The following is a 15,652-nucleotide window of genomic DNA, read 5'->3' on the forward strand; positions in this document are numbered from 1 at the left end:
AAAAAAAAAAAAAAAAAAAAAAGTATACTGTTGTTAGTCACCAAGGTTAAAAACTTTCATTCCTTTGTTAGCAATCTGTACGTTTTGTAGTACAGTGCAATGTTACATGATTCTGGATCCAGCTCTAGTATTATACGCAAGACAATCACCCAGTTGGAATGATCCTTCCCTGCCCTTAAACTCCTAACGTATTTAGCTTGCAGCATTCATGGGATGCTTATCACGTATCAGTCCTGAAGTATATACTTTAGAGTGTAAGGAATTCTGTAGTATGTATCTCCAGATGCCACAGAGAGCAATCACAGCACCTCACTCACCTTGAACATTCACAAATGCTACTGAAGGGCCACTAAAAATAGTACCAGTATCCTTCCTGTGCCAATCTGAGCATTAAAGCATGTCATCTTTGCCTTAACTTCCTTTATATTTTCATTTCAAACTTGTTTCTATTCATCCTTAGACCAACTGTACCTAACAACTTTTTTCATGACTCTAGGGCCTTCTGCACCTACCTGGAGGCAAAATAAACTTAGTATGTTTCAAACTGACCTCAGAACCTTTCTCTAATTGTCTTCTCTCCTGCATTTCTTGATAATAAACATAACAGCTAAGGTAAAGGCTTTGTACACTCTATTTCTTAATCCTCACAACACCCTCATGTATACTATCATTCCTCTATCACAAATGGGATTTAAAGGCTTAATGCCCTTTTCTGAGATCAGACACTATTATATGGCAGATGTACATCCTCACATGTTTAACTCCAAAGGCCATACCTGTGAACATTTTCCATGCAGGCACTCAAAGCAAACCGTGACATCATAGAAATTGTCACGCTTTGTATTCTAAGACCCAGTCCTTTCTACCCTACTTTTAAATACTTTTCAAACCAATTCTCAATTCTAAATATGGCCTCTGTTCAGCCTCTTCAAATTTCTCTTCTGAACTACAGCGATAGCTAATTAATATTTTTACTTCAATTTCAACTACCTGTAAGATAGTTAAAAATTTCATCATATTGCTACCCTATTTAAAATTTGTGTAAGGTTTCCAACTACTAACTAGGTAAAGCTCAAACCCTCAACAATCAGATCTCTACCTACCTTTCTAATTTCCTACCACCATGCCCTTTAGCTCACACCATTCCCTTGTAGAATGACTTCTGACCTTCCTTCCAGCTTTTGTTTCACCTCCTCAGACTTTCTTCCCTGTCATAATATCATCATCACCACACACACTTCATGTCTCTAACAGATTAGACATTCTGTGCTTTGCACTCTTGTAGCACCTCTTTATTTTTTATCCAAACTCAACACAGTTCATTCTATTTTCCTTCTCTCCTGCCTCAGAGTTCCCTGAGAACAGAGATTCTATATTAACCACATACAGAATCTGTAAAATGCACCACTCTATTACACGTGTAATAGATTCTTGAAAAGTAGAGGGTTGATACCAGGCTTACAAGTTCTCTGCACAGAATATCTGAGAAATGTTGGGATAGTGACTCTTCCCTTTTTGCTGAGAGGTTCAGTGGTATATCCCAGAGTATGCTAACGACCAACAATGTCAATTAAGGACACCAGGTGTACCTAAAAAACGAAGTGGGGATTAGAGAACTCAGAGATTTTGTTTTTTTTTTAGGAGAACACAAGTAATTTAAAGAGCAGACTAAATCTAACCCAACAGAAATACTGGATATTTACACATATAGAACCAACATTCTCTTAAGGCAACTTTTGAAATGTTTTGGCACGCTATTTCAGAAATGAAAAACTTTATGTACTGCCAAGATAAAGGTAATTTGATTTCAAAGATGATTCAAAAAAATCTAATCAAATCTATTCCTCTCCATTCTCAAATAGTATCAATCCGTGACGTCCGCACGTTCTCAGGGTGCACTGGCGCCTGCACTCGGCGTGGGGATAACGCAGAACGCCTCCAGCTGTTCTCCGAGCGACTACAGGGCGAGTTCATTGGTCCCCCTGTCGGGACAGCGAAGCGCATTACTGCAATGCCGTGCTCACTCGCAGGCAAGTTACGGTTGTTGGGATTAAATGTCCCGCCCGGAAGACAAGTTTCTTTTAAGATTAGCGACCAGATCTGGGAGAAGGGCTGCAACAAAAGCCAGGCCAGGCCACCGCTGACGCGGGCCGCGCTCCCCACCTGCGCCGCTTCCCGCCCCGGGGGAGGCGCCCACCGCGGCCGGACGCCAGCCGGCGGGAGTCGAGGAGCAGCGGGACCTCAAACTCAGGACAGTGTGAGACGAACGCCTTGGAGCCCCGCGACACTACCTTCCAGCTCGTGCGAGGCAGGTAATTACCATCCACCAGCGGGCGGCGAGCAGCGAGCATCCCACCCAGACCCCAGGCCCGGCCTCGCGCGACGCCCCACTCGCCCCAGCGCGCGTGTGCGAAGGGGCGGGCACCCGTCGCGCCCCGTAGTCCCGCCCCTCGGGGAGGCGAGATTGACACGACTGGTAGCCAATCACCGGCAGGGCGGCCGGCCGGGACTGCTTCCGTCCGCAGCGCCCTGCCGGAGCAGGGTGTGAGGAAACGCTCCTCCAGCTGCCGAGGTATTCCGCGCCGCGCCAGCAGCCTGCAGCGGGCGGCGGGTGAGTGTGTACTGGCTCTCCTATGGCTGTGGGCGTCGAGGGGTCCGTGCCGGCCGAGGAGGGAAGAAGAGGCTGCGGCCGCCCCCGCGGCGCGCTGCCTGCCCCCGCTGCGGGCCGAGTGGCCCCGGACGCCTGCGCCCCCTGCGGTCCTCGTCGCCGTGCGCGGCCCCCGGGATGGCAGTGTGACCCCGGAGGGAGGCGGCAGTCGGCTGCCGGGGCTCTGTGGCCGGCGGGGGGTCCCCAAAAGGGTCGGTGTTGCGAGGGCGGCGCCGACGCCGTCTCCCGGTCCCCGAGTCTTTGTTCGCCGGGCGCGGGGAGGCGGGCACCCGCGGGGACCGCGTTTCTAGTCGGGGCGACCTCGGCACCGCGCCGGCTCTGCCCGGCCCCTTTCTTCTCACAAAATTCTGGGAGTGTGTGTTTGCAGGTGCGTGACGATTACATTCACCGGGCGGGGGGTCGGTGCACGTAAAACACGCCTGACTCTTCCTCTGCCCCTGCCCCTGCCCCGCTCTCCAGAGGCGTAAATTTTAGGCCACCTTGCAGCCTTTTGTTTTCCGTCTTGTGGAAAGTAGGAAAAATAGCTTGAGTGGTGGAATGTTCAGAGATACCGTAACATTTAGAAAGAGGAGGGGGTAAACGGTGGGTGTTGATGGAGGTTTTACTCACGTGCGTACGCAGGAGAGACTTGTGCTTTGTCTCTGTGTAACTTCGATCGCTGTCAGCCGTGATGCCCATTCCAGAGAGCTTCAGCGGGGAAGAAGGTTCATTATGCCCCATAGGCTACGAGGAACTCCTCACCGTGCTCTTTAATGAAAAGCGTTTATATGATTTCACATGGGAGCTGTTACAAATGTACTTTAGCCCCGTTGAACCCCCTCCCTGGGATGGTAGGTGTTCTTCAGGACAGTTTGATTTTAAGCTTAAGGAATTCTTAAACCCAAATAAGCATCTTCACTAAAATGACTGAGACCTATTATAGATCCTTCCTTTGGTGTTCATCTTGAACATAAAAGGGGCATACAGAAACCTTAAGAGAAAGGAAACTCAAGTTTTAGTGGTGTTGACTCTAGAGAAATACTCAGATGAAAGAGTCACTTTACCCTTCTTGTGTCACGAAAGTGAGACGCAGATGTTACTCCTTGACTCTGTAAATTGTACACTTTGTCAAGCCATGTTCCTCCCAGATTCAGGATTCAAAAAAGAAGTCCTTTGAATTCTGATCACTCTATGTACAAAACAGTACATTAGATGTGAGAATCTGGCTACTCAGATAACTTGCTGGGTCATTTTATTTTTTAAGAAAATACTTTGTTGCTGAGTTTAACTCTTGGCTTTGTGGTTTTTTTTTTTTTTTTTTTTTTTTTTTGAGGCAGGAGTTGGCTGTGTAGTTTTGGCTATCCTCACTATGTAGCCCAAGCTGACTTTGGCTGCAGCAATCCTGCCTCAGCTTCTTGAGTGCTGGGATTTCAGGCATGTGCCACATATCCAGCTAACTCCGTTTTATTTTGTACTCCTGATACTTTAAAAAAAAAAAAAAAAATGTAGGGTTTTCGCTTTCCAGTTTGTGTTTTCCCTAGCATTATTTCATTTAGTAAAACCAACATGCTGGAAAACAAACTGTGATAACAAGTCTTGTTGTCTTTCTGTAAATTCAAATGTTAAGGATTCTTTACCCCCCTACATCAGCATCTGCAAGTATCATACTTTGGAGAATATGTCTGTTCTGTATCAAAATTAACAAGGAAAAAATGATCCTGGTAGCTTTTCATCATGTCAGAATTAGGGCTATTTCCATTTCCAGCTGTATCAGTGTTGCTTCTTTTCATTTCTTCCCTACAGTGCAAACATGAATGTTGGAGTTGCCCACAGTGAGGTGAATCCAAATACTCGGGTAATGAACAGCCGGGGTATGTGGCTGACATATGCGTTAGGAGTTGGCTTGCTTCATATTGTCTTACTCAGCATTCCTTTCTTCAGTGTTCCTGTTGCTTGGACTTTAACAAATATTATACATAATCTGGTAAGAATTTTAACTTTATTCTAACCACTTAAAAGCGTAAGATTTACTACTTGTGAAGGGCTAAGGGGAAGAAGGAATGGGGAGTTCATGTTTAATGGGTACAGAGATTCAATTTTCAAGATGAAAAAGATTCTGGAAATGAATGATAGTGTGATGGTTCCATAAGAGTATGGATATACTTGATACAGTGTAAACAAAAATGGGGCTTTGGTCTGGGATGCTGTGTTTTGTTTGCAGCACTGGGACTCATACCCAGGGCTGTGTGCGTGCCAGGTGGATGTCCCACCAGCCCAACAATGGTGGTTTTTTTTTTTGTTTTTTTTTTTTGCTTGAGATATAATTTATATACTATAAAATTCACTTATTTGAAATGTGTGCTTTGTGCATAAACAAAACATATAATTCAGTGGTTTGTAGTATAGAAGAATTAATTTTGAAGAATTCTGATCTGGTATAGGGTTTTATTTTTTCTGACAGACTTTAACATTGGGCCTTTATTATAAGGAAGACTTTTTTTCTCCAGTTGTTTGTATAGAATCTAGAAAATAGTGGGTCACTTTAGTAAAAATTCTAAGACACTGTAATTACAGCTATAAGGAATTAACTAACCAAAATGCTTCAGAAGCATTTCTCCTTTTTTGGTCAGCTGGAGTCAAAGAAAATAAAGTTTCAATCCTAAAGTCTTTCTAAAGTGTTTAAGTATACATTCCTCTTTCAATACAGAGATTTTGAATTCAGTCATACTCAGCATTTTATAGCATACCTTAGCTGCTTTTTTATATAGCAACAGTTTTTAATACTGTGTATCATTATCTTCAAAGTAGTTACTCAGTACAAGACAAAAACCAGCTGGGTGTGGTGGTGCATGCCTGTAATCCCAGCACTGGGGAGACAGAGACAGGAGGATTGCTGTAAATTCAATGCCAGCCTGAACTACAGAGGGAGGCCCTGTCCCCCCCCCCGCAAAAAGAAATAAACTAAAAAACATTCTTACAAAAAAGAAACAAACAGATAACAACACAAATCTTTCTTTTTAGCAAACTAAGATAAACTAGCAGTATAAATGAAACCAATTAACACATATATTGAAATAATTTTAAAACACTTAGCTATTTCTTGGGAGTTGGCTTGCTATTAATTTGTTATCCAAACTGAGACTGTTTTCTTTTAGAACAGAAATTTTGAGCATGATCATACTTAACATCCTAAGGTGCCTTAGCTGCTTCTTGTTAACCATCTCCTTCTGTATTGTATTAGTTCTACAAAGTATAGTTTGTTTAACTACTGATCCTGTCTTGCATCCCAGGAATTGCCTATTAGCAGAAAAAATAAAAACAGAAGCCACTCACTCAGTAATCCTAGTTGTGACTTTTCTTATCTTTAACAGCCTATCAAAGTAAAATGAAACTGGATATGATGGGTCACATCTGTAATCCCAACACTGAGAGGTTGAGGCAAGATGTCCAACCACAGTCTGGGGCCATTTAGCAACTTAGTGAGACCACAAAAAAAAAAAGTGTTGGGAATGTGAGTCAGTGTGATTACAGCCCTGGGTCCCCAGTAATGGGGGAAGCAGGTAGAAAGGGGAAAACCAGCTAACAGATTTTTAACTGAATCCACACCAAAAATTTTAAAAAGAAGAATAAAAGAACTGAACAGTAAGACAGAAAAAAGTAGGAGAAACAGATTTTTTTAAATAAATACTTTTCTGCTTGCATATATTTGAGGTTGATTGGAGAAAGACAAAGGTGATGTACTGAAGGAAGTGACAAGTGAATGTCCATTTAGTCCAGCTTTATATGGTAGACTTTGATAGGGTAAATACTATTGTGTGTGTTTTGAGAGATAGGGTCTTGCTAAGTTGCCCAGGCTGACTTTAAACTCCTAGGTTCAAGGGATCTTCCCGTCTCAGCTTCCTAAGTGCTGGGCACCCCCATGCCTAGCTTCATGCTCGTGTTCGTCTTGCCAGATCACCTTCCACCTCAAACCAAACAAATGTAAATAGAACTCAGTGTATTCCTGATTTATCTCCGACCCAACCCCAGTCTGCTCCTTTGACTTTGCTCCTAATCTTACCTGAGGGCACCACTGTCTGCCCAGGAAGCAGCCAGACAGCTGAAGCTGAAATGTCAGTGGCACAGTGATTACTATAAAGTATCATCGGAACTGAGATGTGAGGGTAAAAGGGAGTGCTAGTACTAACTACTCCCAAAGAAAGGTGTAAACCAGAGCCTGAGCTGTCCTATGCAAACTAGACCCCTAATCACCCTCATTTTAGGGTATCTCCTCCTTTTCCTTTGTAGTCCTTGACCATGTGCTCAGAGTCCTGTGTGACCTACTTTACTATCGGCTTGATCCTCATACCCTCATTATTTTCCTCAAGTAAATTACGCCAGTAAATCAAGTGCTCTTTTGTTGCTCCCCTACCCTCTTCTATTGCAACTTACAAAAGAAATATTTTTTTAAATAAAGAATTCTCCATTTGCATTTATAATAAAATCTCAAGTCCTTTGTGTGACACAGACAACTATTTAGTAACAGTGCAGAGGCAGGAAGGGACTCGGTCTTGTCTCAGCCATCTGTAGATACTGTACTCTGTGAAGAGAATCATCTGGCTGTCACTATTTTAATACTCTTTCCTACTTTCTGCCCTGACTGGGTGATTCCTACCTGCCAAGCCAAACAATGCAGGTATCACCTCCTCCAGGAATCTATACAATTCTCTGAATTATTTATGTATTTATCATAATTTTTTTTTTTAATTTATTTGTCTTTTTGAGACAGGACGTCACTATGCAGTTCAGGCTGGCCTTGAGCTCACTTTGTAGCCCAGGCTAGTCTTGAACTTGCAAGGATCCTTCTGCCTCAGCCTCCTAAATGCTGGGATTATAGGCGTGTTCCACCACAACTGATTTATCATAATTTTATAATTAATAGTTCATCTGTTTTTTATCTTACCCTTTGTCTCTCTCATGTCCTACTTAAATGTTTGCTGAATAACTTTCTCCTTCCCCCATGGTACATGTCTTGAATGCACTTTAGAAGCCATCCTCCATTTCCCTCTCCTAGTTTTCAAGTTGATTGACCAAGACTGATGCATAATATATGACCATGAACAAACAACAGATAATTGATATCATGCAGGAAAACAAACTTTTGATGTATTTATTAGCTCACCACACTAAAAACCTAACAATCAGCATAGGTGTAGCAATTACATGACTCTAAATTGAAATCTGCTTTTAAGACAGCCTACACTAACTAAAAATGTGAAATACATCCTATGTGCTTTTAAACACAGATAGACCTCATTGTTGTACCTAGTTAGAAAACTAACACTATATTTGTGTTTCTGAACCATACAGTAGACACCTACAGTGATTATTTTTATTCAGTCTACAGTTCAGTCCTGTTAATGCTTTACAAGATTATTGGCTCCACTTTAAAAAAGAAGTGATTTCTCTTTATTTTGATATAGTAAATATTTATCAGAGGCTAGCCATGAGATGCATGCTTTGCTGTCAAATTCATTTGCTGTGTGGAAAATCATCACTAAATTTTAATAGAAGATACATGGTCAGAAAACATTTTTTGTGGCGCTGGGGATTAAACCCACAGCCTCACACGTGCTAGGTAAGCCCAAACACAGATTTTAATCTTTTTTGTTGAGAACAATAAACCATTTGGATTTTATATTTTAACACTAGTAAGTGCATGTGGTTTGAAAGAAATAGCAAAAGAATTTTTCTTCTTTTAGACATATTCTAATGCATCTGTGATCTAGAGTAGAGGTTCTTAACTTTTTTTAGGTTATAGACTCCTGAAAATTTGAAAGCATAGTTTCATAGTTTACTTCTAAGCCTTGTAAAAATGGTTTATACTTACTGTATAAACACTCCTTAGCTGAATGCTATCTTCTAACATATCTAATACTTGATCTATACCAGATCTTATTCCTGAGGTATTCAGATCAATGGGACAACATTATGGACAAAACTCAATATATATTGTGCTATAATAAGGTACTTGAAGTAAAGTTCTAGGCAAGTACTTAAACAGGTTAATTATTACTATTGAAGTTTTCATTAAAGAGTTGTCATTTGAGTTGATCTTTCAAGAATAAGGTAGTTGACAAGATAGTGTCAAGGCTTTGGCTCAGCAATAAGAAACCCTTTTCTCCCCTGTATTTCCTGAGTACTCTTAATTACACTTTTGGTAGCAGTTTCTGCCCTGCCATTTAATTGGTATATTTTTCTTGCCATACCTTAGAAAACTGAATTTTTTTAAGGATGAGGACATGTCTTGTTTAATTTTATGTGTGCATACATGTTCTGTGTTCTATGTGTAATGTATATTAGCTACTCATTAAATTTTTGAGTTAAACCCAGTGTAACTTAGTCCTTCTCTATAGTTTAGGTGTTACTGCGGCTAAACTACTTTTGAACTGCTTAATACATTTGCTAGAAAACAGACTAAGCTTTGCAAGGAGGGGCTGTCTTAACCTAGTACAAAGTAAAATTTCAAATCACTAATTTTCTGAGTAATCACAAAGGTAAGTGTTCAATAATATCACAAACAATGGCTTTTAGGAATACTTCTTACTTTGATTTTTAAAACTAACTTGAAAGAGGCACAGTGGGGATTTTAAAAGTAAATTGAGTCAAACGTTATACCTTTTACATCAAACCATCTTTGTTACTTTGGAAGAAAACTACTGAGGTACAAAGACAGTTCTAATGTTAAGTATTTCAAAACCATTTTCCCCAGTGTAAAGATTTTGTTTGTTTTTTTTATCAGTTTATATGTCCACCATTTTACAAATAGGCCAATCTGAAGAATACATTAATACTATATACTTAGAAAAAAGTAATCCTATCTCTTAATAAGAAAGGTGTTAGAGAACCTAAATGTAAGAATGGGAAGCTACTCTGATACTTTTTATTTTCAATTTAATAAAAAGAATTGAAAATAGTTACTTGGGTTGACTTTATACTGATTTTCAGCAGATAATATGTATATAGCTCAGAAAGGTTCATTTGCTATACAGAAATTGACCACAGCCTTTCACTAATCTGTCAGATAGCTTGGACACATGTTACTGGTTACTGGCAAGGACTAATTTTGCATTTGTTGTTAATTATATGTCCTGTTGCTTGTTTTCCAGGGGATGTATGTGTTTTTACATGCAGTGAAAGGAACACCTTTTGAAACTCCTGACCAGGGTAAAGCAAGACTTCTAACTCATTGGGAACAACTGGACTATGGAGTACAGTTTACATCTTCACGGAAATTTTTCACAATTTCACCAATAATTCTGTAAGTGGTAGAAATATTTAAATGTAAAGAGGATTGAACAACAGGAAGATTTTTCAGACTGAATTAGAATTAGAAACAATATTTTGTTAAAAATTTCTCTCAATAAGTAGCCACCTCAGAGTATAAGGTACAGACAGAATTTTTGACAAGTTGAAGAAAACAGTTTTCACTTCGTTCACTTTGGGAAACAATATTACCTGTTTATCAGTGTACCTAGACGTTCTAGGATATAATGGTCAGATGTATTCCAGCTCCTGTCCTTATGTTTCCTGTAAGAAAATGGATTATATTCTGTATTGTACTGTCAAATGAGTCACCCTCAGTGGTGAGTTAGATGATCAGAAGAATTTTCTCGGCCATTCAGCCCTATTTGGATATTCAGAATACTTGGGAGAGTATAGTTGGGGGAAAAGGAGAGTTCAGGCTTTAAGTATAAGACAGACCTGACTTAATTCCTGGATCTATCATTCAGTCAGTTTGGTTTGTTCACATATCAAATTTTGGCTACTAAGGCCTGAAAATCTTGATGCTGTGAGAAACAAATAAGCTACCTACTTTTAAAGCATCCAATGTTATATCTATGTAACTTCCATTACCTAGCATTCAGGACTTTCCACAAAATAGTTCCTACTTCATTTTCCTTTTATGTGAAAATTTTATTCCCATCCAACTCCCATGTGATTAGGCTCTTCTAAGCACCATTTTTTGTTTTGTTTTGTTTTGAACACATTCCAGCTGGCTCGCACCACTGGTGGAACAAATAGATTTAATCACTTTTACTGGTTTTTTTTACTAACAAAATTTATACAAAGTTGCCCAGTGGGATAGTCTTGCATGTGTACCCCTGGTTCAAGCCGCCCGGCAATGAGACAAGAATTATAGCCCCGTCGTGGATGTGTTAAGAAGTATTTCTTGACTGTTTTGTGGGTAGTTCTGTTTCTGTGCCTTTACTTCGCCCCCCCTTCAGCTTTCTTTAGGTATAAATGACAAACTAAAAATTTTATATGTTTTTTTTTTCCCTCTTAAGAGTTTATAAGTATATAGAGATTGCTTTGAATTCCACCCTTAATGGCTTGCACATAATAGGTACTTTTGACATACATCTTAATGAAGCCGTATCACACACCTTGTACGTAATACTGTATCCATGGTAGAATCAGTGCAGTCTGGAGTACCTGGAAAGACTTTCGGTAGGTTTGGAATTCTTAGAGCTAACTAAGGAAGGAGTAGATTTTAAATAGATATTTAAGTGAAAGTATTTTCAAGTGAAAGTAAAGTGATAGATTTCTATTTCTTATGGAAGTTTTGTGTTTAGTCCCATATAAAATTAATTTCAAGAGAAGAATATCTGTATAGTCTAACAAAATAAATGCAATAATGGTTATTTAGACAATTCAAAAGTTGGGTTTTTTCTCTACTGCTTTTAGGATATTTGATTTTTTATCATTTTCTTGAAAGTCTGTTACAGAGGATTATATTGTAATACATGAAAAATCTTGATATATACCTAATTTTTGATAGGAGCTATTATAACTAAGTGTATCTATATATAATCTCCCTATTTCTCAAAATACAATTTTTACTCATAGGTATGATTTTGTATATTCCAGTAAAATTCCTCACATAACTGAGCAAACACCATTAAAGCCATCTATATAACACTGACTTACATTCTTTCTTTCCTTCCTTCCTTCCTTTCTTCCTTCCTTTTCTTCCTTCTTTTCTTTTCTTTTCTTTTCTTTTCTTTCTTTCTTTCTTTCGGTGCTGGGGATTGAACCTAGAGCCTCACAATGCAAGGCTAGTGTCCTATCTTACATCCCCAGCCTTGATTCTTTTCAAAGTGCTTTCATGTTTCCATATTTCATTACGATTTGTCAAGTAAGTGTGACATAAGGTGTTTTCTCAAATTTTTAGATAAAGGAACAGAAACAAATCTCAATTGCATGAATTTGCTAAAGACCTTGCAAGCTATTTGGAGTCAGAAGCTCAGATTAAACCCTAAATGTCTGTCTTCCAATATAGGTTTCTTTCCTGTAGAACCCTAGCAAATAAATGCTTTCACACTGATTCCCACCTGGATTTGGTCCCTCAGAGGGTCATCCTAAGATTTTTATTAAGAACTAGGTAATTTTCATATAGTCTACACAGTTTTCATTAAAAGGCGAAAAGACATGGGCTACAGTATGGAAGGAGAAGCCATAGCAAATTTATTATCTCTAATCTGTCAGATTATAATCAAACCGATACTGATGATGCCAAATCTAATGGACTAAGTGCAAAGTGCTATCCTATTTTGTTTAGTGACGGAAGTATAAAAACAGTCTTCTAGTATATGAAAGCAGGAAGAAAGAATTTAAAGCATCAATTGAGGAATACAGTTTACTCTCTAGAAAGAATTTTCTGGCTTTGTTTTTTTGTGTGTGTGTTTGTTTGTTTTTTGTCTTTTTGACACAGGGCCTTGCTATGCAGTTCAGCCTGGCCTTGAGCTCATTTTGTAGCCCAGGCTGGCCCTGAACTCACAGTGATCCTCCTACTTCAGCCTCCCAAGTGCTGGGATCAACAGGCGTGCACCACCACACCTGGCTCTGGCTATTTTTGAACTAGATAGAAGATGGTAGAACTTCTCAATCTAGACAATTCTGAAAATGATATATGTATTTCTTTGACTATGTTTTTAGTCATACATAGAAGCAGCTGTTCTTTTCTAACCATATTAAATAAGATAGTTATTTCCCCCCCTTATGATGAGCTAATGACAGTAATTAGAGGAACAGTTATTATAATACTTTGCTTATGTGCTTTAAAATTAGACAAACATTTATATGAAAACTACCTTCTTAGTTATAATCAAGGCATGATATATCTTTTCTATGTTAGAAATACTCTTTTAATAGCTAGATGATATATCTGTACTCTGATGTACCCTTGGGTAACAACAGACTCCAGGCATGATGATTTATGGTCTTAAAGATGGTTTACACTTGTTTAATTCTTAAATGGCTCTCTGCACACATGTTCAGTTATAGCAAAGCAGTTGAAATTTTACAACAGTGTCTTTCAACAGTTAGACTTGTTGTACACCTGTTCAATTGCAGTGTGAAATGAAGAACACAAAGGGCTAACCAGGTATTTGTTTCTTTCAAAGATACTGAACTGTCCTAATATACCAAAACCCTACTTTTCAAAGTTTTACACTAGCGGTCCTTAACCTTTCAGTGAGTCACACGCAAAACCCTTTGAGAACATGACAGATGTTTTGGATCCAGGTCTTCTCTTCAGGAACACATACAGAAGTACAAAACTGTACGTGAAGTCCTAGAGAGGATATGAAAACTTTTTGAAAGCCTTCTGCTTTAAAGGAGGCTAAGTGGCAGAGCATGCTCTCAAATCCATTTAACATCGTTACAGAAGTGCAAAATGTACACTTCCATTAAACAGGTTTCTAAATGCTAAATTAAATTAACTTGGGCCCAGACTAAATTTTTTTTTTTTATTTTGATGCTCAAAAAGTTTTACTGTTAGGTAATTTATGTTTAGTGGCCTTTTATCTATCTTTCGATTTTTAAAATTCTGAGTAATTTTGTTTGGATGTTATATGTATTTTTAACTTCTATTTCTGCAGATATTTTCTGGCAAGTTTCTATACGAAGTATGATCCAACTCACTTCATCCTAAACACAGCGTCTCTCCTGAGTGTGCTTATTCCCAAAATGCCACAACTACATGGTGTTCGGATCTTTGGAATTAATAAGTATTGAAAGGTTTTAAAACTGAACAAAAAATTTTTACAGCTACTGAGTTTCCGATAAGGAAGGAGTAGTTAGTAAACTGCACTGTTTCTGTGATAATGTGAAATGGAGGTATTTGCATTGAGAGGCCAGTTGCTGGTTTTTCATATGCTGTCTTGAAGTGCAGAATTCTAAAAGATGCCTCTGTTTAAAGCATCTGGTACATTTCTGAAGAGAGGCTTTATTGGCAAGCTGGGCAGGCCCAGCTTATAAATTAATGGCAATACAGTGAGGGTGTAGTAGATAAATCCAAGGAAATAGAAGATTTGTAAGCAAATAGGACCAACTTAACGTACAGTGAATGGGCATTAGGTTATGAAAAGACAATTTCCAATCAGTCACAGACAGTTTAAGGAGGCTTACATGTGAATGAGAATCATCTCTATACATGTTTATTATAGGTTGTTTTTATTACCATACGTGTTCCTCGTATATGAGGATTTATGCCCTCTTGTTTCTATAAGCCAGTTCCTACCTTATAAGTATGCTTTTTGGTTTTGCTGGCTAAATATTGTGTGTTGATAGATAAGGTCAGTTTTGCATACATTACAGAATTTGTGAAAGTCCTCTTTCGTGAGTGGGGATAGAAGATACCAGGTATCTTACAAGCAGCCTCTGAGTCAGCATTCTAATTTTGGAACAAAGTGGGTTTTACTGCTTTTCTAGATACAAAGCTGCTAAACCGATTAAGAAAATAATTTATTTCAGCAGTTAAAGTATATAGTAGTTTAAAAGGGTCTACTTGGATTGAGCAACCTAATTGGTAAAGCCATCATTCTTTAGAAAAGAAAATATAAAATAACTATGTAGCCCCCTGTGGTTGCAGAAAATGCTTCTCTAGCAATAGTACCAAAGGAAGCAATAGAGTCCTTTTTTTTAGCAAATCTGCAGTAAAAGATAACGTCGTCTTTTTTTATTCCTCCTGCTGTCAAGTTTCATAGTTTCCCATTAATATTTTGCCTTTAAAAATGTGGGTTTTAGTGTAGACGTTACCAAAGGGTAACTATTTCCAGAGCAATGACCATGTTAAATTTTTATGACTTAAGGAAGCTTCCTCTGGTTGTTAATCTTAATTGCAAGAAATAACTATATACTACTTGGAAAAGTAAACACATCCAAAAAACAAAGTTCTGACATAGAATGATCATAAAATTCAGTAACATTTATAAACAAAATTGAGTGAAAAGAGTTGTAGACCAACTTAAAAGTCAATTTGTGTCAATAAACTTAGGAATAGCGATCATTGTTTTGTATTTCAAAAGTATAGAGCTTAGAAATCACTTGTATGATACAAAGTTGCCTTTGTACGTTTGTCTTTTCCCATGTATTTTTAAATAATTGGTAATCTATACTTTAATAAAATTTTTCTTTGGTGTAAGATTATTTCAAAAGCTTTCCAATTCAATCATCTAAACTATACTGACATTTTTCAAGTTTTTTTTAAAGAACTGAATTTGTAAAATTAAAATAACTAAAAATATTCCTTTGTTTTGCTTTGTGTGTTTGTTATTTTTAAACAGTATCTTGCTATGTAGCCCAAGGTGGACTGGAATTTACTATGTAGCTCAGGCTGGCTGTGAACTCACAGTCTTTCTTCCCCAGCCTCCCAAGAGAATCCTACTTCATTTTAAAGTTTACCTCAAAAGGCTTACCTTTTCTATACATACCTCAAAGATGGAAATTGACCCTTAGGTTTTCTCCTTTCTGGTTTCACTGATGGATATATATACTTAGTGGATATGTGAGAACTCACCCAGTTGAGATACTAAAGACAGTTTGTATACAAGACAAGCCATTTTCCTCCCTGGAGATACTTAGATTATAATAAATGAATAGACAAATATGTGTGATTTTGTGTAATGATGCTATGATACAGATGACAGACCTGGGAGGCCTGCCTTAGAAAGATCTTCCCTG

At 38.5% G+C, this 15,652-nt stretch overlaps 2 protein-coding genes across 3 annotated transcripts in view; one reads left to right on the top strand and one right to left on the bottom strand.

The window, feature by feature from the left end:
• The window catches only part of Pms1 (PMS1 homolog 1, mismatch repair system component), a 78,955-nt gene extending 76,528 nt beyond the window's left edge, over positions 1 to 2,427 (bottom strand). Inside the window, exon 1 of one of the 2 annotated variants that reach the window (XM_005373313.2) lies at positions 2,292 to 2,427. The gene's annotated coding sequence lies outside the window, so the exon portion shown is untranslated. The other variant, XM_013512339.1, reaches the window with a different exon arrangement.
• A 73-nt stretch (positions 2,428 to 2,500) lies between these two features.
• On the top strand, positions 2,501 to 15,215 carry Ormdl1 (ORMDL sphingolipid biosynthesis regulator 1). Its single transcript, XM_005373314.1, has 4 exons — positions 2,501 to 2,611; positions 4,451 to 4,631; positions 9,796 to 9,947; positions 13,570 to 15,215. The coding sequence occupies exons 2-4, from the start codon at positions 4,458 to 4,460 to the stop codon at positions 13,703 to 13,705; spliced, it is 462 nt and encodes a 153-aa protein (XP_005373371.1). The 5' UTR covers positions 2,501 to 2,611; positions 4,451 to 4,457; the 3' UTR covers positions 13,706 to 15,215.
• Positions 15,216 to 15,652: the final 437 nt, after the last annotated feature.

This window comes from Chinchilla lanigera, unplaced genomic scaffold (genome assembly GCF_000276665.1).
Source record: "Chinchilla lanigera isolate Chin_1 unplaced genomic scaffold, ChiLan1.0 scaffold00002, whole genome shotgun sequence".
Lineage (NCBI taxonomy): Eukaryota > Metazoa > Chordata > Mammalia > Rodentia > Chinchillidae > Chinchilla > Chinchilla lanigera.